Source organism: Nymphalis io, chromosome 3 (assembly GCF_905147045.1).
Source record: "Nymphalis io chromosome 3, ilAglIoxx1.1, whole genome shotgun sequence".
Lineage (NCBI taxonomy): Eukaryota > Metazoa > Arthropoda > Insecta > Lepidoptera > Nymphalidae > Nymphalis > Nymphalis io.
In genome coordinates this window covers 5,100,140-5,123,446 of record NC_065890.1, presented here as the reverse complement: position 1 = coordinate 5,123,446, position 23,307 = coordinate 5,100,140, and the positions used below count along the sequence as shown (strand labels likewise).

The 23,307-nt window shown below is 29.8% G+C and overlaps 4 protein-coding genes across 4 annotated transcripts in view; 2 read left to right on the top strand and 2 right to left on the bottom strand.

Annotated features, from left to right (window-relative positions):
* The window catches only part of LOC126781345 (dedicator of cytokinesis protein 9), a 43,675-nt gene extending 27,993 nt beyond the window's left edge, over positions 1-15,682 (top strand). The window contains exons 30-34 of the mRNA XM_050506288.1: positions 11,516-11,928; positions 12,241-12,457; positions 12,792-12,957; positions 13,280-13,405; positions 13,910-15,682. Coding sequence (XP_050362245.1) covers positions 11,516-11,928; positions 12,241-12,457; positions 12,792-12,957; positions 13,280-13,405; positions 13,910-14,123 — 1,136 coding nt within the window. The 3' untranslated portion in view covers positions 14,124-15,682. The remainder of the gene's footprint in view (positions 1-11,515; positions 11,929-12,240; positions 12,458-12,791; positions 12,958-13,279; positions 13,406-13,909) is intronic.
* Positions 89-3,364, bottom strand: LOC126781376 (venom acid phosphatase Acph-1-like). Its single transcript, XM_050506334.1, has 7 exons — positions 3,129-3,364; positions 2,829-2,939; positions 2,508-2,747; positions 1,403-1,585; positions 1,011-1,131; positions 679-890; positions 89-419 (listed from the first exon to the last, which is right to left on the bottom strand). Exons 1-7 carry the CDS (start codon positions 3,288-3,290, stop codon positions 234-236), a joined length of 1,215 nt encoding a protein of 404 aa, XP_050362291.1. The 5' UTR covers positions 3,291-3,364; the 3' UTR covers positions 89-233.
* Positions 5,194-10,836, bottom strand: LOC126781377 (venom acid phosphatase Acph-1-like). Its single transcript, XM_050506335.1, has 7 exons — positions 10,515-10,836; positions 8,961-9,071; positions 8,161-8,400; positions 7,553-7,735; positions 6,919-7,039; positions 6,194-6,405; positions 5,194-5,404 (listed from the first exon to the last, which is right to left on the bottom strand). The coding sequence occupies exons 1-7, from the start codon at positions 10,683-10,685 to the stop codon at positions 5,249-5,251; spliced, it is 1,194 nt and encodes a 397-aa protein (XP_050362292.1). The 5' UTR covers positions 10,686-10,836; the 3' UTR covers positions 5,194-5,248.
* A 3,810-nt stretch (positions 15,683-19,492) lies between the features above and the next one.
* On the top strand, positions 19,493-23,070 carry LOC126781370 (protein phosphatase 1L). The gene is made up of 2 exons (XM_050506326.1): positions 19,493-20,661; positions 20,772-23,070. Exons 1-2 carry the CDS (start codon positions 19,660-19,662, stop codon positions 21,144-21,146), a joined length of 1,377 nt encoding a protein of 458 aa, XP_050362283.1. The 5' UTR covers positions 19,493-19,659; the 3' UTR covers positions 21,147-23,070.
* The last annotated feature ends 237 nt before the right edge of the window (positions 23,071-23,307 follow it).

Below are 23,307 nucleotides of genomic sequence, written 5' to 3'. Positions count from 1 at the left end.
AGTGTAACATACCTTTATATATAGGACGTATTAATAATCAGAAACAGAAAAAAAAACATCGTAAATCACAGCCAGTTTATTGTATGCTCACAATTATCATATTACGAAGAAATTGTATCAAATGGAAATAATTTACTTTCACTATTAAAAATATAATTGTATTTTCATTGAAACTGCATTGCATTTTTTTTCTTAAACGTATTAGTCAACAGGTTTCATTTTAAATGAGTATGTTAAGTTAAATTATCGGATTTTGAATCCGATAAGTTAACATAACACAGCTTTTTATGATCCTTTCGAGATATTACATACTCTTGCGTTAAGTTAACGAAAGTGTCATAGTCGCAAAAAACTTGTCCTCCGCAACCATCCATGGGTAGCACAACTCCAGGACCTCCGCCATCTGCAGCGTACGTCGCCTTAACAATGACATAAGTTATATGAAATGTTTTATATCGTAAAGACAAAATAAATTAAATCACGTATTAAACACAAATACAACCTTGTGTTTTTATAAATGTATTTTAAAATGTTACCAAATTATATAATCAGTAATTTGTGGGCTTAAAACAAACTAAAATTTAAATAATTAATTTTATACATGAAAATTAATACGTGATTTCGACATCGGCCTCGTATCCAATTTTGGTTTAAATAATTAATACATTTGCAACTTACGGTAAAACCGTATTGATCAGTTAGAAGTCTTTTTCTGAATTCTAAAGATATTGTTGATCCATATTTAGGCTGATGTGGTTTGAAGACCTTTATAGCTGCCATGAATCCAGCTACGTTATTTTCATGTGCTGAATAAAGACGTAACTTTGGTTGGTCCCGTTTGCCCTCGATTGCGGCGTTCGTAGCATTCAGTGCGTCCGTCAGAAGTACTCCTGCGATTGAATCGTTACAGGTCATTACCCTTGACATTGACATAAGGAATAGATTGATTGCCTACCATGCTTGTTTAATTGAAATTGTTCCTAAAAGCACCGTTACATTTTTTTTGTTACCTGATGCTAATTTTATCATTTCGTTTGTATAGAATTCCAATGCATATTCAATTTTAGTCATTTCTTTTATTTGTGGCATTACGTCATTTGCCCACTTTGGAGCCCTCACGCCAATATTGGCCTGTAAATTTTAATAGAAATTCTTCAAAGATATCTAAAAACATTCATAAAATTATGTCTGACAATATCTTTAATAATCGTATAGTTAGAAAAACCATTCAACTTTTGAAATATTGATTTCAAGGAAAATAAATATTATATGTCAAATGTAATAATTATAACAAAGAAAAATATATACGTACGACCGACAATACCATACGACCTTTCTCACTGCTATTCTGAAAATGTATAAGTTATATATGTACCACATATATTATATGTTATATACTAACCAAAGTCTGAAATAAGTTATCTAAATAGAAAACATCTTCGGGTACGGTAATGTCTGTTCCTGTTTTTATTGTTAAAAACTTAAAGAGACCTTCGTAAGACTTAAGTTTTTTTTGAGTTTCAGGTAATTCGTAAATTTGTTTTCTTCGTTCAAGATAACGAGGACAGTTATAATAGTATAACAGCTGAAACAATATTAAATTGTGATAAATATATAAAATAATTTTTAAGGTTTTATATGTATATGATCCTATTACATATTACTGGTGGTAGGGCTTTGTGCAAGCTCGTCTGGGTAGGTACCACCCACTCATCAGATATTCTACCGCAAAACAGCAATACTTGATATTGTTGTGTTCCGGTTTGAAGGGTGAGTGAGCCAGTGTAATTACAGGCACAAGGGACATAAAATCTTAGTTCCCAAGGTTGGTGGCGCATTGGATATGTAAGCGATGGTTGACATTTCTTACAATGCCAATGTCTAAGAGCGTTGGTGACCACTTACCATCAGGTGGCCCATATGCTCGTCCGCCTTCCTATTCTATAAAAAAAAAAAAAAAATTTAATTTCAAAGCAATATAATTTGTCATAATGCTTTGTAAGGAATATCCAATAAACATAATAATAGATGATTTATCACATGATTTTCAAACATACCGAAAACTGTTAAAACAGTTGAACAAATACTTAACATCGTTAAAGATTTTAGGCTTTTTATTTTATTCGTTTAAACAACATTTTTGGGATGGATATAACTAATAACAAATAGTCGCAGACCACCTTATAATTTGCAACATAAGATGGTCTTCACGCGAGTATATATAATACTAGCCGTTCCACGCGGTTTTATTCGCAGTAAACCTTACTACCAGTAGGTACACTCTATAACCATTCGCAATAAAAGAGTCGTCTAACGCAAACATGTTTTTTTTTCAAATTGGATAGATAGATCCTAAGGTTGATCTCGTTCAAACAAAGAAAAACAAAACCTTCAGCTTTATATATTAGTATAAACACTTTTTAATTTAGTTTTATTATATTACAAAATAATATAAATATGAATATTTTCAAATGCCGTTTAAATTTTTGTTTATACATGATACTCACATCGTCATCAGCAAAAGCTAGTGTATCGTAAGGTACGGGTTGCCAGTTGAGGAAAGGGTTCCATTTCTGAGCTGGTGGAGGCGGATAAATGGCACTCAGGGCAGTCAACGCTGTCATTTTAGTGCGAGAGTAGTCTGTGGTTCGAACGGAAATTTCATCGGGCAAATACAATTTAGAAATAAGGTTGCCATAGCGTTCTCTCAAATATTCTCCAACAAGATACCCTCGCTGTTTACCTTTCTATTTAAAAACAAATATTTTGTATAAAAATAAACTGTCATTATTTAAAGTGCATATTAATAATAGTTTTTTTTTACTTACATTCGTTAATGCTCTTTTCCCGTAAGGAAAGAATACTTTGTCATAGTTTTGGTCTGTTGGAAATTTTTTTAATTCTTCTTCGTCCGGCGTTCTGTCACCATGTCGAAATACCTAAGAAAATAAATGCTATGGATCATAATTGTAACGACAAAACTGTTATTGGAGAAATTATTATGTATTATAGATGAAAATTCAAAATTAGAGTGCTTCCTTTATTTATTTTAATAGAACATTAAATTCGAATAATCTGAAATACAATAAATTGATTTAAGGACCAAATAACACTTGAAAAGGACGTACCACAAAAGACATTAAGAGTTCGGTGTTGGCTAACTCATATTCTATCGGATCATACTTGTTATTTGAGTCCAAAGTATGACCCAGTGGAAACTTCTTGTGATAATTTTCCTCGCCAGCTCTAACGGCCACGGCCATTAAGGCTATCATATACACCAAATCCATATTTTTATTTCTATAAACAATTAACGAACATTTATGCAACGTTCCTTATCGGAATTATCTACGCGCGTTCGCGAACCGATTTCGACTGCCGTACTCAGAGCCTCTCCTCCATTTATATAGACATAAGTATCATGTACGTTTAGTTAATACTGAGTCGCAAGTAGTATTTTATCATTTATTGAAAACGATTAACGAAACTAATGTGTAGTTAAACGATTTGTGTCTATGTTTAGTGGATACAATGAAATTCGGGAATTATTAAAAACATTACTTATCCGTTTATTGTCTTTAAATACTCGTTATAAGCAATAACCGGATTTGTTAAGGTTTTCAGGATTATTGTTAACGTTTTTGCATGGTTTAGATATCACTACTTCTACGTTTTCTTAATTAGTGTGTTTAAGTTTTAAAAGTGAGAGAGCGAGTGGCTTTATAGTATAAAAGATAAAATTTAAGTTAAAGCACAAGTTTATACCATTGACGGTGTAAGAAACGGTTTCTGATTTCATTTGTTTAAAGCAAGGCGGTATTCACTTAGTTGATGGTTTGTAAGGATTGATTTGCTCCTTTGCCTTTCTGAAGTTTAAAAAAATAACCGAACGCTAACGCCGATATCGTATTGGAGATTGTAAAAGAACTAACTTTGCACTACATAAGTAGTGTAAAATTTTGACACAATCGTTTATGTCAAACTAGAGTTCCTAAATTTGTCACACACGTTGTAAGAGATAAAGTTAAGTAAAATCTTGGAAAAACTATAACAATTAACCTAATCTCTAGATTGCCAATTATGATAATTTCCTCCGGACCGGTTTTGGTCACGGCGGCCAATCTCAAGAGAGATGAGCCACCTGCGCTAGATATATGTATTATAGTGCACAGATCCACTCTCTATTGCCTTACTCTCAAAATTCGATAGAACCTAAGAGGCAGTCAAATTAATTTATTCGATCAAAGTCATTTATTAAGGCTATGTTCAGATGGCAGAATTTTAACCTGCGTTTTCTAATCGCGCATCTAAACATACTAATATTTATCTAACAACCGATCACATGCGCCCGCGTTAACTCGCGTCAGCGAGCGTCAACGCAGCACTCAGAGAAAAGGTCTCTAGACGCAGGCAATCGCGCGTTGACGCGCGTTTTGATATTAATGTTACGTCCGTAATCCGTTTGCTGTTCAGTTGAACGCGCGCTTTCATCGCGATCGCACGTACTTCTTTTGCAATTTTGTTAATTATTGTAATTGTATATTGTTTTCGCATTGGCATAAAATGAGTGAATCGGAACATATTAGCGTCGACCTACTAATTGATGAAGTAGAAAAGAGGCAAAGAAAAATTTGCAATATAATTTCAGAATCCTAATAAAAACAAAACTGAGGAGTAGTGACGAATACTCTCGCAACGCGCGTTGGCGCTTGTCATCTGAACTCTCTTTAAATTTGATCGAACGTTGACGCGCGTTAACGCGCGTTAAATGGGAACTTAGCCTTATACGGTTAGTATGTCAACCCAATTAGTTCGTAATTATTTAAACTATTAAACACAGTCATTATATTTTTTTAAATATCACACAATATATCTATAATAAATATTTTGTTTAATGAATATATAACTGTTAATGTTATTAATAAAGACTTATGTACATACCTAATTCAAATGTATTATTTAATAAAAATTCTAAAGGTAATAACCTCTTTGTAATGAAAATTTGTAATTAGTCTGGTTTAAGGAAAATCGGTTGTACAAAAATTAGCGGAGCAAATTTTTTTGAAACGTGTTAACCAGCGATCGTCGACCGTCATGCTTGATGAATTATACCCTTTTAATTTCATGGAAGTAATGGATAAACACTTAAAAATTTAATTACACCTAAAATAAACAGTACAATTTAGTCAAGATTCGTTTATTACATATTAGAATATAAAAGTTTTCGGTTTTTAATATGATTTTTATACTAAGGCGTTAAACACTGTTTATTGTATTCGCTACGAGATAGTAACACATCTCTAGTAAGGGTAAGAAACGTTTCATAGTCACATATCGGTTTTCCTCCACAGCCTTCAATTGGTAATACAACACCGGGACCTCCTGCTTCCGCGGCATATACAACCTGTAATATAAACAGAATACTAAAATTAAAAAAGCAATTTCACTTAACTGTTTATTGGCTACCCTTAGTGCCATGAGCTCCTATATATGTATGTATTAAATAAAGCTGTTAGTTTCATTGACAACTGCTTTTCCCATCAGGTTTCTCTTTTGTGACACCATAATATCCTCCGGACCGATGGCCAATCTCAAGAGAGATTAGCCAACTGCGCAGGACATATTACAGTCCACGTGTGTGTGCGCAAACACAGGTGCACTCTCCAATTTCCTAACTCTAATAATTTATGATTTGTACGCTGTTTAATTAGACAACAAATAATATAGATGGCTCTTTAAAAAGTTTAAATTTAATTTGCCACTTCTCTTAAAAATTATATCTTAAAGTATCAATTTTGCAACTCAGTTCATATTTAGTTTTATGAGGGCTTAAAAATATAAGTATAAAACATTTACGTCCAGTTTAAATTTAAGCGACCGACGAAGACTCCAGATAAAGACAGTTCGATGTCGGAAAAACATAAAATATAATGATGTATTTATTCAATAATGTTCTATGTAAGAAGGCAAACGAGCAAATGAGCTTTGTGATAGCCCATCTTAGCAGTTACAGTAAGTATAAGTGGGTACTTATCACACACATTCTACTGAAAAACAGCAATACTTAATATTCTTGAGTTCTAGTTTTAAAGGTGATGTAAGTCAGTGTAACTACAGGCATTTATATTTCTATTTACTTTGTATATTTATAACATAAATTATAGGAAAATTAAGCCGTAAACTTAACAGTCACCATTATTCCATATTTTCCTGTTTTCACATTCTTTCTCGATTCTAAGGAAACAGTCGATCCATATTTAGGCTGATGTGGCTTAAATACTCTTGCGGCCGCTAAGAGGGCTGCTACGTTATTTTCATGTCCCGAATACAGACGTAATTTCACTTGTTCTTCGTTACCGGCGATGGCAGCATCTATTGCTTCAATTATTTCAGCCATGAGTACACCTGATTTTTCAAAATGTTTTTTTAAGTATTATTATTTTATAAACATATTATAAAATGTACTCAATCGTAATGAAATTGAAAGTGTTTAAAAGATTACCGAAGCATTCGATTTATAAATGCTTAGTCACATCTTTTAATTATCACGATGTCTATAACGTATAGTGTGACGATGAAACAACACAAATTACAAAATTAATTTACAAAATTGGCGATTTTATTAAGTTATGCGATTTCAAAAAATCTTCGCAGACAAGGGCTACTTCTAGAGTGTTCCATCATAGTTTTGATAAAATTCCGTTACAGGAATCCGCCTATTTGCAAGACATTGGCGAATAATTCTTTATCAAGTCGCCGGATTTCAATGATTAGCGATAATAGTTTTTGTTTATATCGAATATTATCAGGGTTACTTTCATAAAGACTTTTAAAGACCTCGCAATGATCCATGACTTTTGTTTATTTTTATAATATTCCTTCGAAAACAGATTAACAAATTCAAGTTAAAAAAGTTACCTCCAGATAATCTTATCAATTCATTATTGTAGAATAAACAAAGATACTCGATTTTAGTCATTTCTTTAATTTTAGGCATTAGATTATCAACCCATTGCGGAAGCGATACACCAGTGTTATTCTGAAATTAAAATTATTTTAATATTATGCTAGTTGCCGGTCCCAAAATCGTATGTGTGAAATAAGTTTACACACACGGACAGAATAATCATAAGATCATAAAAGGTTTTTATTTTACTGTATAGTTAATTTACTATTGGTATATAATGATGATGTTATATCGGCTCAAGTAGCCGGAATAAGAATAATACACGAAAATAAATAAATGTACCTACATATGTATTTATTTTGAATATCATAGTTTTTACTAAACTTATTAATTATCTCTATATAATAGGAAGTTTCTTCTATTTCATTGCCGTACATAAAATGATTGACTCACCCATTTCGACAATTGACTAAATAAACTATGGCTGGATAAAAATACTTTCTGACACTTTTCGTCACGGCAATCTACTAAGGTATTTAGAAAATCTAGTCACTGATGTTATAAAAATACGATGATAATAATATATCTTCGCCATTGATAATGGAGTAAGACAATACTTGACAACATAGAATACATATATCATACCAATGTCTGAAATAAATTGTCCAAAAAGAAAACATTTTCAGGTGTTTTTATAGTCGCTCCCGTTTTAGCGCTTAATACTTCAAATAAGTTTTCATATGAACTTATCACTGTGCGTAATGCTGGCAATTCATAAATTTTGTTTTTTAACTCTTCGTATCGTGGGCAGTTATTAAAATGTAGAAGCTGAAACAAATTGAACTATTTTTATTTACATAAATATCTCGCACAAATGTCACGTGTTCTCTAATATCTATTCTATTTTAGTTTTTATTGTATAGGTAGGCGGACGAACATAATGGGCCACCTGATGGTAAGTGGTCACCAACGCCCATAGACAATGGCATTGTAAGAAATGTTAACCATCGTTTACATCGCTAATGCGCTACAAACCTTGGGAACTAAGATGTTATGTCCGGAACACAACAATACTGAGTACTGCTGTTTTGCGGTAGAATATCTGATGAGTTACCCAGGTACCTACCCAGACGAGCTTGCACAAAACCCTACCACCAGTAAAGTCTATCGATCTATTTACATGTGTGTGTATAGATGTGTGAGTGTGTGTGTATGTGTGTGTGTGTTTGTATATATTATATAGCATTACTTACATCGTCATTCTTCCATGCCATTGTGTCGTATGGTATGGGCTGCCAATTCAATTTTGTGTTCCACCTCTGAATTGCTTGCGGTGGATACATTGCCGCCAATGCAATTAGAGCAGTCATCTTAGTACGCGCGTAGTCTGTCGTGCGCACAGATATCTCATCAGGCAAATATAATTGAGATATGGTATCATTATAGCGTTTCCTCAAATATTCCCCTACAAGGAATGCGCGTTCTTTGCCTTTCTGTTAAATTAAATAAGAAATAATCATGATCTATCCATATTGTGTTAATTAATTATATTCCCAAATAATTATTTATCAGCCCTCTGGCCAAAGTTTGGCTAGAAGAGTTCGCTGCTTTAGGGTCTCCTGTTGCACCCAACGCAACTTTCGTTAGTATTTATGTATATTTAATTTTTTGCTGACGGAATGCAATAAAGAATGAAAAAAATAAAAATAATAATGTGATCAATAATCATTTAGAGTAAAAAAATGCAGATTATATAATTTGAAGAGTACTGTGCACATATGTACAAAAATAATGCAAAGGGGGCAAAGAAGTGTGAATTCCGACCTCACTCGATGTTAATGATACTTATTACGAAATCATGTAAAAGGTCGAATTAAAACAATTTACATACATATACATTTTTAAATAAAAACATTTTAAAAAAAAAGGAAACAAACAATTGTAAAATTTTGCAAAACTTTTTACCGGAACCTAATTAATAAGTTAACCTTCAACTGTTCGCCCTAAATATACACATACATTATTTTAATTCATTATTATATATTAAACTTACATTTGTCAGAGCCTTCTTTCCGAATGGATAGAAAATACTATCATTAAATTGTTGTGATGGATATTTATCTAACTCCATTTGGTCCGGAGTCCTATCGCCATGTCTGAAAACCTAAAGGTAAAATATAATATGGAGTTAAATATGAAGGTTTATCATAATCTATCATTTTAAATAATATACTTCAGTTTTCGAAATGTTCTAATTTCTAGAAACCTTGTGGGAATTAACAGATTTCGTGTACCAACATATTATCAACAATATCTTAAAATAATACTTCTACTTATAATCTTTAATTATTAATGATAATAAAGGGTAAATATAAAAAAAATTGTAAAGAAAAGTTATTACTTTTCTTAACTGACGAGTTGAAAACGGTCTCTGTATAAACTTGCTTACCATACAAGTTGATGATACTCATAACTCACGTTATTACGTTGTATTTATTTATTTTTTAGGGAAATATATAATGTGATGACACTTAGAACATAATAATATAAAATAATACATAAAATCACATAGCTAAATAAAAAATAATTAATTAATGAAAACTTATTTAATTTTCAAGTATGCCATACTTGAGACAAGCAAGTAAGAATATGACTGCAGTGAAAAATTTATAACAAATAAAAGATTAAATATTATGATAAGTCGGCACATCTATACATATATTAATACATTATAATTTTTATCTTATTTATTACATAAGAGTATATGTGATATAAACTTCTTAAAAGAATAAAATACGTTAATTTTATCTAACGTTTTAATGAAAGAAAGTACATTTGATAAACCATAAGGTGCAATGCAATTATAATGATAAATAGCATAATGCTATATTAATTAAAATGTAATTCATCACCTGAACACATTAGAAACCCTTAAATATTATAATATATAAAATTTTCGCTTAGTAAAAGTTTTGCTGTGCAAGAAGTACGCACTTAGTTCTTTTTGTACAGCAGACTGTTACAGAATGGCAATAATCAATTAATTAATATTCAAAAATTTTAAATGTTCTCAGATATTTATATTTTATTCATTTTATACCAATCAAGTGATAATTTTATAATAATTTAATTGTTAATGTCTTTTCTATTTATTATAAATATTTTGATTTTTATAATTATTGTTTTTTATTGTTTTTTTTTTCAACTCGAAATGTTGATATATTTTGCAACACCTATAATTTGTATAAAGTCATGTTTAAAGACTCAATTGTGTTAATTAGTGTACTTCTTGTTGGTGTTGATATTATAATAAATAAACAAATAAGCATTCTTTATGATTTTGAGCAGATGAAGGGCTCATCTGCTCAAAATTAAAAAAAAAACGTCACAAAAACAATTACCTATAAATGTCATTTTTGATTCATAACTTGAGTTTTCATTTTCGTCACCGACCTAAGTTGCCATTTTTTCTCGAGCGAGATAAAAAATAAATGAATTTTTACTTTATATACATATTTTTTTATTATTTATTTTTTATTATTTGATGAAATTAATTGTAAGAAAGATATAAATCAAAGATAGTATTATATGGAATTAGAATACTTACCACAAAAGATAACACCAATTTATTATAGTTCAAATAATCAGTTTCAGAATTAATCGTATTGTTATTATTGATTTCTTTCGGTAATTCTCCAAGAGTTTGCATCCATTGATCCACTGGCGAACATAAAGCTGGCACTATCACAAAACTAAACAAAATAATCATTTGCAACATAATGTCGAACAAGATTTAATATCATAATGTCACTGCCTTAACGAGTCCACATGGACTGCAAATATGACAGGTCCAATTCTATTTATATAGTTTGTACCAATATAATTTCAATCTTCAGTATCCTCTTAGATAATGAGTCTGTTTTAAAATGTCTACTTTCCATGTTTTCACGGTGTATTTTGATATCAATTGAAATCATACGTATCTAATGTGCTCATTGCACACTCGTACAAGAGCTAATATCACACACTAAGAAATTATAATACATATCGTGTACAATTCAATATACATATGTTATTATTATATTACAATACCGGTAATTTTATAAATGTCAAAATTAGCAATCTAAGTCCTTAAGACTAGATATAAATGATGTAACCAATAAAAAAAACTTGCTTGTCTTGATATCCGGCTATAAAATACAAGTTGTTACGTATAAATAAACTGAAAAAAGTATAGACTGATTAGTAATTGCGATAAGTAAAATATAGTATTATAATAAAGAAAATTCACATTGTGCTTATCGCAATTCTTTAATAAATATAATTTAAATGCATTGTAATTTCTAACATACTGCTCTTAATGTAATGATGTTAAACATCTATTGGCGCTCCTTCGTATTTGGACGTAAAACGTAAAATGGCAAAAAAAATTAAACCTTTTATGCTTATGGATGACAAATAAAAATATTTTTCATTTAGTTATTTAAAAAATAGAATATTACTGAGATGTTATATTTATGCATAAATTCAGAAAAATAAAATTAACTATTAAACTAAATAAGAAGAAAGTCATAAAGTGTTCGAATAATTATTTCATTTTTGTTACAGGTATGACAGACGTCCATTACAACGAACAATCGCTACTAGATCAACTCATGCTTTGTACGGAGTACGTGGATAAGGCGGAAAGATACGAACTCCTGGGACCTTTGTACCGACTTGTAATTCCGATATACGAGCGAAGGAAGGATTATCAGGCACTCCTTACGTGTTACCAACATCTTACCAAAGCTTACGCTAAAGTCATCGAAGTCACTAATTCGGGGAAAAGACTTTTAGGTAGATTCTATCGAGTGGCCTTTTTCGGAAAAGCCCACTTCGGCGATGACGAAGAAGGCGTAGAGTTTATTTACAAGGAACCCAAATTGACATCACTGAGCGAAATCTCAGAAAAACTTCAAAATTTCTACGAGCAAAAATTCGGTGCTGACTGTGTCAAAATTATAATGGATTCTGCGCCGGTAAGGAAAAAGAAACCGGTACTTACGATTAGTTAGATAAGTCACTAATATAGACATTAATTTTGGAGTTCGAACTCAATTCTGCGAACGCGTAATATTTCCATTTCCACAAATTAGTGTATGACTTCAAACTTCAAGTCTGTGTAATAAGAATTTAAAACTTTGAAAATTCAATTCAAAAGTAAAAAATTATAATAAATCAATTTCTTAAAAACTTAATACCGTTTAATTAGATATAATTTCTATTGTCGAACGTTTTAGGTCAGTTATTTGTAACTAAATAAATATATTACAATATATATTAACTGACAGGTAAATCGCGACGAGTTAGACAGCAAGCTGGCTTACATCCAAGTGACATGGGTGCGTGCGTCTCCCGAAGGAATGTCGGCCACACACTCGGGAGGAGAAGGCTCCTTCGACAGGGTCCACAACGTCAGACGTTTCGTCTTCGAGACCCCCTTCACGAGAGACGGAGCAGCCCGCGGGCCCGTACATCACCAGAGACTTCGGCTTACTCATCTCACTGGTATAGCTTATTATATTTTAGATACATACAAAATATATACTTGCCTCGTTACAAACCTCAAAAAACCAGAAAAATAGTCTAATTTAATCTTATACATAAAAACGAATCGATTGATTTACTTGGACATTTGATAGATCACCATAAAAGTTCCCAAATATATATTTTTTGCATGGAGAAAGTTTTATACTATTTTCTTTGTTGTGACTCGCCGTTAGTTAGCGCTGCATCATTTCATCCTCTAAACCGTTCATATCAAAATATACACAGGCGGGACAACGCTAGGATAATATAAATAAGGAAATTAAAAATTAACGATGAAAATATCTCTAAACAGCTGATAGCTGGTTCCCGTATGTAAAGCGTCGCGTGCCGGTTATCGAAACCCAAGTGGAAGAGAAAAGCCCCATAGAAGTCGCGGTTTCCGAGATGGAAAGTCAGGTGGGCGAGCTAGCAGAAATCGTCAACGCCAAAGCACCAGATATCAAGAAACTGCAACTCAGGTATAAATACACTTTCAATAAACATTGTAAATGCTAAGCTTTAAATTACGAACTAAAGTATCTTACCTTGCAGTCGTAAAATTTTGAGATGAGGACTCAAAATCTCATATATTTAAAATTCAACCTTAAATATTTCAATTCAAGGTCTATTTTACAAAACTACTTCTATTTCATAATTAACATTATCATAAAAATCCGCTATACGTAAGGATAATTTAATAATGTCATTCGCTCGTATTTTTACAATATTAAATACTTCCTACAACGGGCACAACTAAATGTTAAACAATATCTATTAACGCATTTCTAAACTTTTTTTTAGATTACAAGGCAGCATATGCGTGCAAGTGAATGCAGGTCCATTAGCGTATGCGAATGCGTTCCTAGACCCAACGTTAGCTCCAATGTATCCAGATGATATGGTCGATAAATTGAAGGCTATATTTAAGTAAGACTTATTGAATAAGTTATTTTATTTTATATATTTTATTGATATTTGACGAGCCGATTGGCGTGGTTTGTGGATGCTTGCCTTTCACGCCGAAGGTTGTGGGTTCGATTCCCACCCAGGACAGATATTTGTGTACATGAAAATGTCTGTTTGTCCCGAGTCTGTGTGTAATTATCTATATAAGTATGTATTTACAAAAGAAAATGTAGTATATCAGTTGTCTGGTTTGCCATAGTACAAGCTTAATTTGAGATCAGATGGATGATTTTCATGTGTGAAAAATGTCCCAGGATATTATTATTATATTTTTTGTCACAGATGACTTTAATAATTACACTAGCTGTATAATTCAAACTTTGCCTTTTTCGAAATAAAATGAAGAATTCAACAAAAAAAACACATTAATAGTACAATGCAAGTTGTTACAAATCTTAATAACAAGTAGTAGTAAAATCGATCGTTAATTGTGGTACTTACTTATTTATTACCTTTTTTTTTCAGGGAATTTCTGACAGTTTGCCATGCGGCTCTGCAGCTGAATGCGAAATTAATAAGCTCCGACCAGGTGACGTACCAGGAGGCTCTCGAATCAAACTACTATAAGCTAAGCGATTCTCTCTCCAGCATGCTGGGCCAGCCCCTGCAGGACATACTCGTCAATGGAAACCTCAGTACCACTGTCACTGGCGTCGAGCTCGATTCAAGCAATGCTTAAAAAATTAAACTCTTACTATCGCTATATATATTGCCAGTTCATATATAATATATATATGACTTTGGCATGTTTGCAAATTTTCGAATCACGAAAATATAAGTTAGATAAACATATGTTCACTTACACAAATATTATACATTTTGATCGTTCACTAAATTTTAAATATGTAACTACGTTAGCTTACAACTATATACTTTTACTTGCTACCAGTACTTGGAAAATAATAAAACTCGGTAATGTATGTACGACTAACTATTATAATCTAGAAAGAGACGATGTTCAATTCGTTCTTTTTTTTTACATTATAATAATTCGTTTGCTTTAAACCTCTTTAAATGTACGTTATTTTAACGTACTTTTTTTTTGTCTGTCGACAAACTAAATTTTTCGGCATATTACCAAAAATTATATCTTCTGTAGAATCGTAGATGTTCTTTTTTTAGGTTGTATTTTACGACAATCAAGTGTATTAAAAATAAATATCAAGACATTTTATAAAATAAAGGTCTGCATGTAATCTCATTTTTATAAATGGTAATTTTTCTATAAAATTTTAGCTAGGACTTCTATAATTCTTATAATCTGTCTCTACGGTTGCTTTTTATTTTGTAGACAGTTAATTAGCAATCGATTAGTATTGTTCAATTATAATAAAATTATAATCTCAAAATGTAATACTATTATATAACTAAATATTCATTTATAAATACGAATCTAATACAATTTACATCAAAGTTTACAGAGGCAAACTCCCACCTATAAAAATAAAAACTTTTTATAATTTCAATAGATATATATATAACACCAACTGATACTAAACAGTCCATATATACAATACACAAGTACACATAGAAACAGTTAGTAAACATAATAAAAACTGAACAAATTATACAAGTCAATTACAAGATCCTTCCTGTTTGTACACAATTACTTGCAAGTTCAACGAAGTATTTCGGTACTACCATATGATTATACATTATAGGGTATATATTCCAATCGAAAAAGGAGTAAAATAATTAATACTAAGATTTACCAAGATGAACGAAGCGATTTTTAATTAATATATCTTTATTTATAATACAACACTATTTCATTTAATATATTCACTTTAATTTTACTTCCAAAGTTCCGATAACTTCGCCGACATTCAAAACGCCATTATTTCGCATATCCATAATGAATATCATATAATGTATTATTAGATCTCGACCAATGATATCGCGTCAATTCAATGACGAAATGAAGTTATTTCTTTGTGTTTACTCCTCGCGGTCGGATAAGACTAGAGTCATTGTAAACTCTAGAAAATATTCAGGAAGTAGGTCAAGTCAATATGTTAAAGAAGAACAACCTTAGGATTTAAGGTTTCTCACTCAATTATCTACTGAAGTATTAACTATATTATATTTAACAAATACAATTTTAATAAAAATTTTTGATCAATTTAATAAACTCGTTAAATTTATTTTGAGCTCTTGGTTTATATTTATTACATCGTTAATTTAAAATTGTTATTGTTTTATATCTGCCAACATTCTAGTATTTTCATTCTGGCTATGATTTTTATCATATATATTGAGTTCGTATACATTTATCTTATATATATATATATATATATATATATATATATATATATATATATATATAATATTTATTTATATATTATAATATTACGATGTATTTTTTTTCATTTAAAGATCACTTATCTAAAATACAACTCAACTCCTTTTTATATACGTATATATAGAAACCAAATATTTTTTATGTTCGTTATTCGACATATTGGACTAGTTTACCGAAAATTCATATTTATTTAGCGATTAAGTAAATTTTAACTGAATTATCAGTTGATTCTACACGTAATATAGGTCTAGCACTATTTCGTCACGAAAACTTACAAAATAAGTTGTCTGTGCTTTATACTTTTGTGACTTATATTATGATAAAATAGAAATATTACTTTTTAATCGCTATCTAGTAATAATACCGCCTTATTGTACAAACATGACAATGGCAATAAAAATAAGTAATAAGTTTATACCAATTGTTCAGGAACTATAAAAACAAGGTGTTCCCATATATATATAATTTATTCCAACAAAATATTTATTCTTATTCTTGGCACCCATAAGCTTTGTCAGCTTGTTTGGGTGCTGAAACAAATATATAAAACGTGATACGAAATCGTTGCTAATATCCGATATGATCGTAATAAAATCCTTCCGTATTTTGATCTTTTATCTTTACTAAGATGTAGCAACTACAACTTTATATAACTTGTCCCAATTTTAGAAGTATTAATATATGAAATAAGATTTAAAGTTTTCCTGTACTTTAGTTCTAAACTTTACCCATTGAAATTTAACACCTATTTAATATGCATTGTAAAATGCAATCATTATTATTGTGTAGATTGAAATATACTTAGATTAATATGGATATATTATTACAACCAAAATGTTCTTTTTACTACACATACAAGACCAGAGTTGGTCATCAACTACTTTTGTATTAATAATGTGACTCGTCAAGATTACAATTACAGATTAATAAATAATCATCAATCACCCAATATGATTACTTTTTTTAATCTGTAATCGTGATTAATGATTACACATTATAATCGTAATCAAACTCTGATTACATTTTGTCCAAGTCTGCTCAAGACCAAAGACAAAAGCATCTTGATTAATAAGATCTTTGATACAGTTCATAGACAAAGAATGGAGCTGACTAGTGAAAACAGAAGGAAAAGTGAAAAGTAATTGTACGGACATAAGTTATCTGAGAAAGATAGGTATCGACTGTTTAGTTGCTTCATCTCTTTGTAAAGTGAGGACTATTGCTTAGTTCTCTGTCCATGAATTGTTTACTAGTTCTTGAAATGTGAACACGCCACGTAAATCACGTTACGCTACCTACACTGCTGTAAACAGTATATACTTTATATAATACACATTCGTTACTGATTATCTTACAATTGTAACATAATACTACCTTAAATAAGCTTTTTATAAATTTTAAACTTTCTTACATTTTATACTTATTCAATATATGCAAAGCATAAGATAAATATTATAATAATATTATGCTGTTTTATTTAGTTTTCAGCAATATCACTGTTTGTATTATCTAATCCTTTTGAATTACTTTAAAAACTGACGCTTTTGAGAAACGCTGCCACGTGCGCAATTATAAGTCCTCGTCCACCATCCTATTCTATAAAAAAAAAAAAAAAATAATAAGTCACATAATTGTTTTCTTTGTACAAAAACTGCGATACTGTACCGCTTTTTAAAATCTAACTATTTAAAGCCTAATAATTTAAAGTTTATAACAAAAAAGAAATGATAAATTTCATAATAGATGTAATTTAATTTTAAAATTTAAAATACTTTTAGTACAAGTTAATGTTCCGTTTTAATTTTATGAGAAGTTTAATGTCAGTGTTTATTTATTGTGTTGTTGCTAATGGTAATTATGTTACATATTTCTATTTTTTTTAAGTAATATATTCTCATAATAATTACTTTTCTCATTCCAGTAATTTGTAACATTATAATAATTATTGTAATATAAAATTGATAACACATGTTACCTAATTAGAAAACATTGCAAAACAGTTTAAGTTTTATAAAGATCATTTATACATTTCTCACATTTAACAACTACAAGACTAATTTTTGTTGTTTGTTAATCATTTTCAGTTATTACATAAACTGTAAGCAAATAAGTTGGTAATAATTCAATATTATTTAAATTAAGAACAATGTATTTAAAATTATATCATTTCACTGATCTTCAAAATTCTTTTTATTTAATACATAAAAAAAATAAAAAAATTTTGGTATCTGCAATAAATAGTACCAAAATATTTTCGGTGAAAAGTAATGAAAATGAACATAAAATGTATTATAGTTTGTAATTAAATTTAAAATTATTATATTTATATCCAAAGATGCAGTTGCTGTTTTTATTTATTTTAATAAGGATGAAATCTTATTCAATTTTATTAAACGAATTTTGGTGGATATTGTGATCGATAAACATACTTTTAGTTACTTTATTGAATGACTATTTGATAAACATTTTGTTAGATAAAGTACTTAAAAACCCTATTTTCTTTTTCCAAATGTAAATTATTTTTATTTAAATGTGAATTATCAATATACTATAGATAAATTTTTTTATGTACTCGGTAGTAATTTTACAATGTATCTGCACAAATTATTATAAATCAAGTAATTTATAACTTGATCTGATTTGTAATCTGGATTTGCTGTTTTAATACATTTATAAGAATAGTAAATGTGTTTTATTGACCAATGTTCCCGAAAAAAATATTAGGAATTAATCTTTTATTTTAAATGATTTTGAAATTCTGTTTCGGTATAATACAACAAAAATATATATTACCGCAACTTCAGCTAACTCAAAGCGCGTACTTATGAAGCAATGCAATAGGACAAAACATTTGTTTTGACAGCATTAAAATAAAGGTCATTTGTTTATCTCAATACTATACTTTTTAACATCATTAGCTAAATTATATTGTAACGATGACATCCATCATATAATTTAGCACATTCTTAAACGGCGTACCTATTTTCATGCCAAAAGTTGGTACAGGATTAGTCCGATTATTATTTACAGATTGATTATTTAATAAAGCTTGTTTTTAATGTTATTACTCCTCGTTTCTTTTCTTGCTATTTTATTGAAGTATTATCATGTTTATTTTTATATTTTTAAATATAAAGCAACATGCAAGCTAAATATATTAACTATTTCTTAATTAATTCTTATAATTAGATTTATAATGCTCATGCTATATCTGCTGAGTAATGCAGGTTGACAATCCACAATATAAAAATAATTTGGAACAGATAATATCTAATTAAATAAAACCTTAAAAATTATAAAATAATAAAATTTACTGGTGGTAGGGCTTTGTGCAAGCTCGTCTGGGTAGGTACCACCCAATCATCAGATATTCTACCGCAAAACAGCAATACTTGATATTGTTGTGTTCCGGTTTGAAGGGTTAGTGAGCCAGTGTAATTACAGGCACAAGGGACATAAAATCTTAGGTCCCAAGGTTGGTGGCGCATTGGCTATAAGCGATGGTTGACATTTCTTACAATGCCAATGTCTAAGGGCGTTTGGTGACCACTTACCATCAGGTGGCCCATATGCTTATATGTCCACCTTCCTATTCTATAAAAAAAAAAAAAACAATTTTGTATAAGTCTTGTATTTTTAAACTGATTAAATTCAAATGATATATCTCCTAGCTTTTAAAAGTAATTTAAGGTACTTTAGTTTTATTTTGGAGGCTAGCAATCCTGCGTCGGAAATTCAGTCAAATTAGAAATAGATCACGATTCACGAATTTATTATTGTCTTACTTTTATCTATGTATTCGTATTGCTATGCTTCTCAATTCACATTTCATATAGAAAACTTTACCAGAAGTTCATTAATAGTTTAATAACATTTGTTTTTTTCAAAACCATTTTAAATTCTTGCCAAGGACATGGAAGACGAATTAGAAGACAGGGTTTTGCACCAAACGTATGTTTCGTTTATGAAAATCTTTTCGCGATTTTCTAGTAGTGTTGCGTTTGACACTCCAGTGAGCTATTTATGGAAAATGGTGCGACTTTATTTACTACGATCAGAAGTGCTAGTGTTCACCTTAGGGATAATTATATTCTTTATGTATCTTCAAACCATTGGACTATGGAGTCGAACTCTATTAAGCAGGTTGTCACAGGCTATGAGTCCTATAAATGCTGTCCAGCGCATGAAATTAATGGAAGGCTCTGAAACCGATAAACAAAGCTGGGAACTGAAAGGTTCATCAAGTGCAGCCTATGCAATCAAAGGGCGAAGAATGCATATGGAAGATAAATTTATTATTAATGAAAACATAAATAATACCGGCATTTCATTGTTTGCTATTTTTGATGGACACGGTGGGGAATTTGCTGCTAACTACGCTAAAGAACACCTTATACAAAACCTTTATAACAAAGTTGTAGAATTAAGTGCTTTCAAAGAAGGTAAAACAGTCATCACTCCTCTAAGAGATAGTCCCGAAGAATCAAAGAAAGAAGAAACAACTGTTGTAGAAAAAAAAACTAGTTTTAAAAAATCTGCAAGTACTGCTGATGATACATCCAAAAAAGAGATTACAGATCCTGATCTACTAGCACAACTTTCTAAGGCAAGACCAATAATCACAAGAGAAGTTAGACCAATTAAACCTGTAAGAAACATTGCTGTTCCACTATCAAGCTACATGGATAAGGGAAAGATAAATTATGGAAAATTATTGACAGATGAGGTCCTTGCTGCTGATAGGCTTCTAGTGGAAGCTGCAAAGCGATCTATGAATGTTGCCGGAACCACAGCCTTAATTGCTATGCTAGAAGACAACTATCTTATAGTAGCTAATGTTGGTGATTCAAGAGGAGTTATGTGTGATAGCCGTGGTAATGCCATTCCTGTGTCATTTGACCATAAGCCACAACAGGTAAGAATCCATATAATAACACTTTATTTTATAAAATATAATGCATTATATTAAGAAAAAAAAGAAAAAATATTATTTTTGAATAGCCATTTATTTTTTGCATGTGATAGGTGCGGGAACAAAAGCGGATTGAAGCGGCAGGAGGTTACATTGCTTTTAATGGAGTGTGGAGAGTGGCAGGCATTTTGGCGACATCTCGAGCTATGGGTGATTATCCTTTGAAAGATAAAAAATTTGTCATTGCTGATCCTGATATACTTACTTTTAACCTTGATGACCACAAACCAATGTTCTTGGTATTAGCATCTGATGGCTTATGGGATACTTTTACAAATGAAGAAGCAGTTAAATTTATAAAAGAAAGATTGGATGAACCAGACTATGGAGCCAAGAGTTTAACGCTACAAGCTTATTATAGAGGATCTGTTGACAATATTACAGTTTTAGTAATTAACTTTCTAAGTAGTCAATTCTCAATGCAATAACCATTTTAATTTGATAAATATTTTCTTTTTGTATAGTTGATCCACAAAAAAAATATTTTATACTATGTACAATAAAAAAAAAACTTCTACGAATATTAATATTGGACTTATAAGCAGAACATGTATTATTATGAAAGAAACCTTTTTGGTTTGTATTTAATTGAATGTTAATTACCAAGTGATGAATTAAAGTCCAATTGAAAAGACAGCCTTTTTACAGATAATACAAATATGTTTTTTAAAAATTTACCAATTTAAAAGTCATAAAATTTCATTACATAATTTTATAATATAACATATGTTGTATTATGTGTATATATTTAAATTTTAAAATTTGATAAATATGTACATACATGTCTCGTAGGGATAATAAATTGTATTTTTAATGTTAACAAAATAATATCATATTTTTAAAATTGAAAGTTGAAAACTATTTGTGTGGTTGTGATTGTTCTCTGTAAAATGATGTCATAATATTTGCAATTTTTATGCATAATTTATATTTAAGATCAAGTTTATTATGTACTTAAAATATTATAATGATTTAAACATGCCTTTTTAAAACACTCCTCAGCGTCTTAAATTTAATCTTTTTTTTAGTTTATGATTGCCTTACTTTATTATAATTCATATTTTTGTGACTTTGTCAGTGTCACAAAAATATGCTGCAAGCTAAGAAAAGATAGGTAAATTTAGCCAAATGAAAAATTGATTTAGAACATATTTAAAAAAAAAACTAACAAATGATTGAAAAAGAACTAACCATTGAATATATATTCAAATCATGGACTCAGGTGAAAAATCTTTGATAAAATTTATAATTAGACATATAAGTATAAAATATTGAATACTTATCTTGCCATCTGAATGAGAACAAATATGTTAAAGATGTTATTTATCATATTGTGTATTACTATGAGTGAAACCTTCCTGTTATAATAGCTAGTCAATGTTGGATTGGTACTTATTAATGCTATTTTTTACTAAACAGTTATTGTCATCTTACCGAAATTAGAATAACAAACAATGAAGGCCCTTGAAATCATTCAATATTTTTGAATTTTTAATCTTTTCTGTTACATTTATTCAAATCCAAGAATGCATTTTAACCCAAACTATATTTTTTATTTAGATATAGTTGAATAAGTTTACTTTTACCATTGGTGCTAGTCATTAATTCTTCACTATTTTACATGTTATGCATAATCCTAATTTAGTGCAATATGAGTGAATAGAGAATAAATTTCACTATATCTGTTGTCATAGACTAAAATATCACATAGAAGTTTGTATCCTGGTAAAAATACTAATTGTAGTTACTTGTAATTTGGTTATGCTGTATTATAATCATCTGAAAGGCTTTTATTAACTTGAGAGAAAACTATGTATAATATATTGTAGTATCATTTAGTTTTTGCCAAAACATTGACAAAATTTGGGGCCAAATTATTCTTATATATTTATTTTCATAAAAAGTATACATTTCATAATTATGTGTTGCGTTTGTTAACAAATTATTTTAAGTTTACTTAAATTTGCATTGTTGAAGCTTTATTAGCATTTTAGCCGCCTTGTGTTTTAGTTAGTCACTTAACTTTTAAATTTATACTATGTTTTATTACATAATAATTTTGTTCTTACAATTTTCAAACAACATGTAAAACATTTTTATTAACACATGCCACACAGTGGTACTAAATAGCATTCTTCATAAAATATTCTATTCTAATACTCATGCCAATTAAACAGTTTCAACTTTACAGAACTTAACAGGTGTAACTCGTTTTTAATATGTACCTGCATGTATTTATGATTCTATAATAAATATATTTATATATGAGTGTCTAAAAATTGTAGGATTTATGAATAATAACTTTTTATATGTGAAACATATGCAGGTGTAATAAAATTAATGTTTATCCTATTCAGTCTTTGTTCTTCACTTCTACATACACTCTTTCACAAAACATATTAAACTAATATTTTAGGTTTTATTTGTTTTATAATTAATTGCACTTTGTATTCTCAATATTGTCTATACATGAAAAATATGCATTATAAAATGGGCCTAATGCTTTTTTGCAAATACTGCGAATGTTATTAATGAGAGAAAATATGAATTGATCTATTTTGTGGATCTTCATATTGAGGGAAGACCTTT

Coding starts and splice junctions, on each gene's coding strand:
- LOC126781376 (XM_050506334.1), bottom strand. CDS start 3,290: ATGGATTTGGTGTATATGATAGCCTTAATGGCCGTGGCCGTTAGAGCT. Junction 891..1,010: donor AATGATAAAATTAGCATCAG/GTAACAAAAAAA, acceptor ATTCAATCGCAG/GAGTACTTCTGACGGACGCA. Junction 420..678: donor CTGATCAATACGGTTTTACC/GTAAGTTGCAAA, acceptor GTCATTGTTAAG/GCGACGTACGCTGCAGATGG.
- LOC126781377 (XM_050506335.1), bottom strand. CDS start 10,685: ATGTTGCAAATGATTATTTTGTTTAGTTTTGTGATAGTGCCAGCTTTA. Junction 7,736..8,160: donor TGGCATGGAAGAATGACGAT/GTAAGTAATGCT, acceptor AATTTGTTTCAG/CTTCTACATTTTAATAACTG. Junction 5,405..6,193: donor CAGGAAAATATGGAATAATG/GTGACTGTTAAG, acceptor TTTATATTACAG/GTTGTATATGCCGCGGAAGC.
- LOC126781370 (XM_050506326.1), top strand. CDS start 19,660: ATGGAAGACGAATTAGAAGACAGGGTTTTGCACCAAACGTATGTTTCG. Junction 20,662..20,771: donor TTGACCATAAGCCACAACAG/GTAAGAATCCAT, acceptor TGCATGTGATAG/GTGCGGGAACAAAAGCGGAT.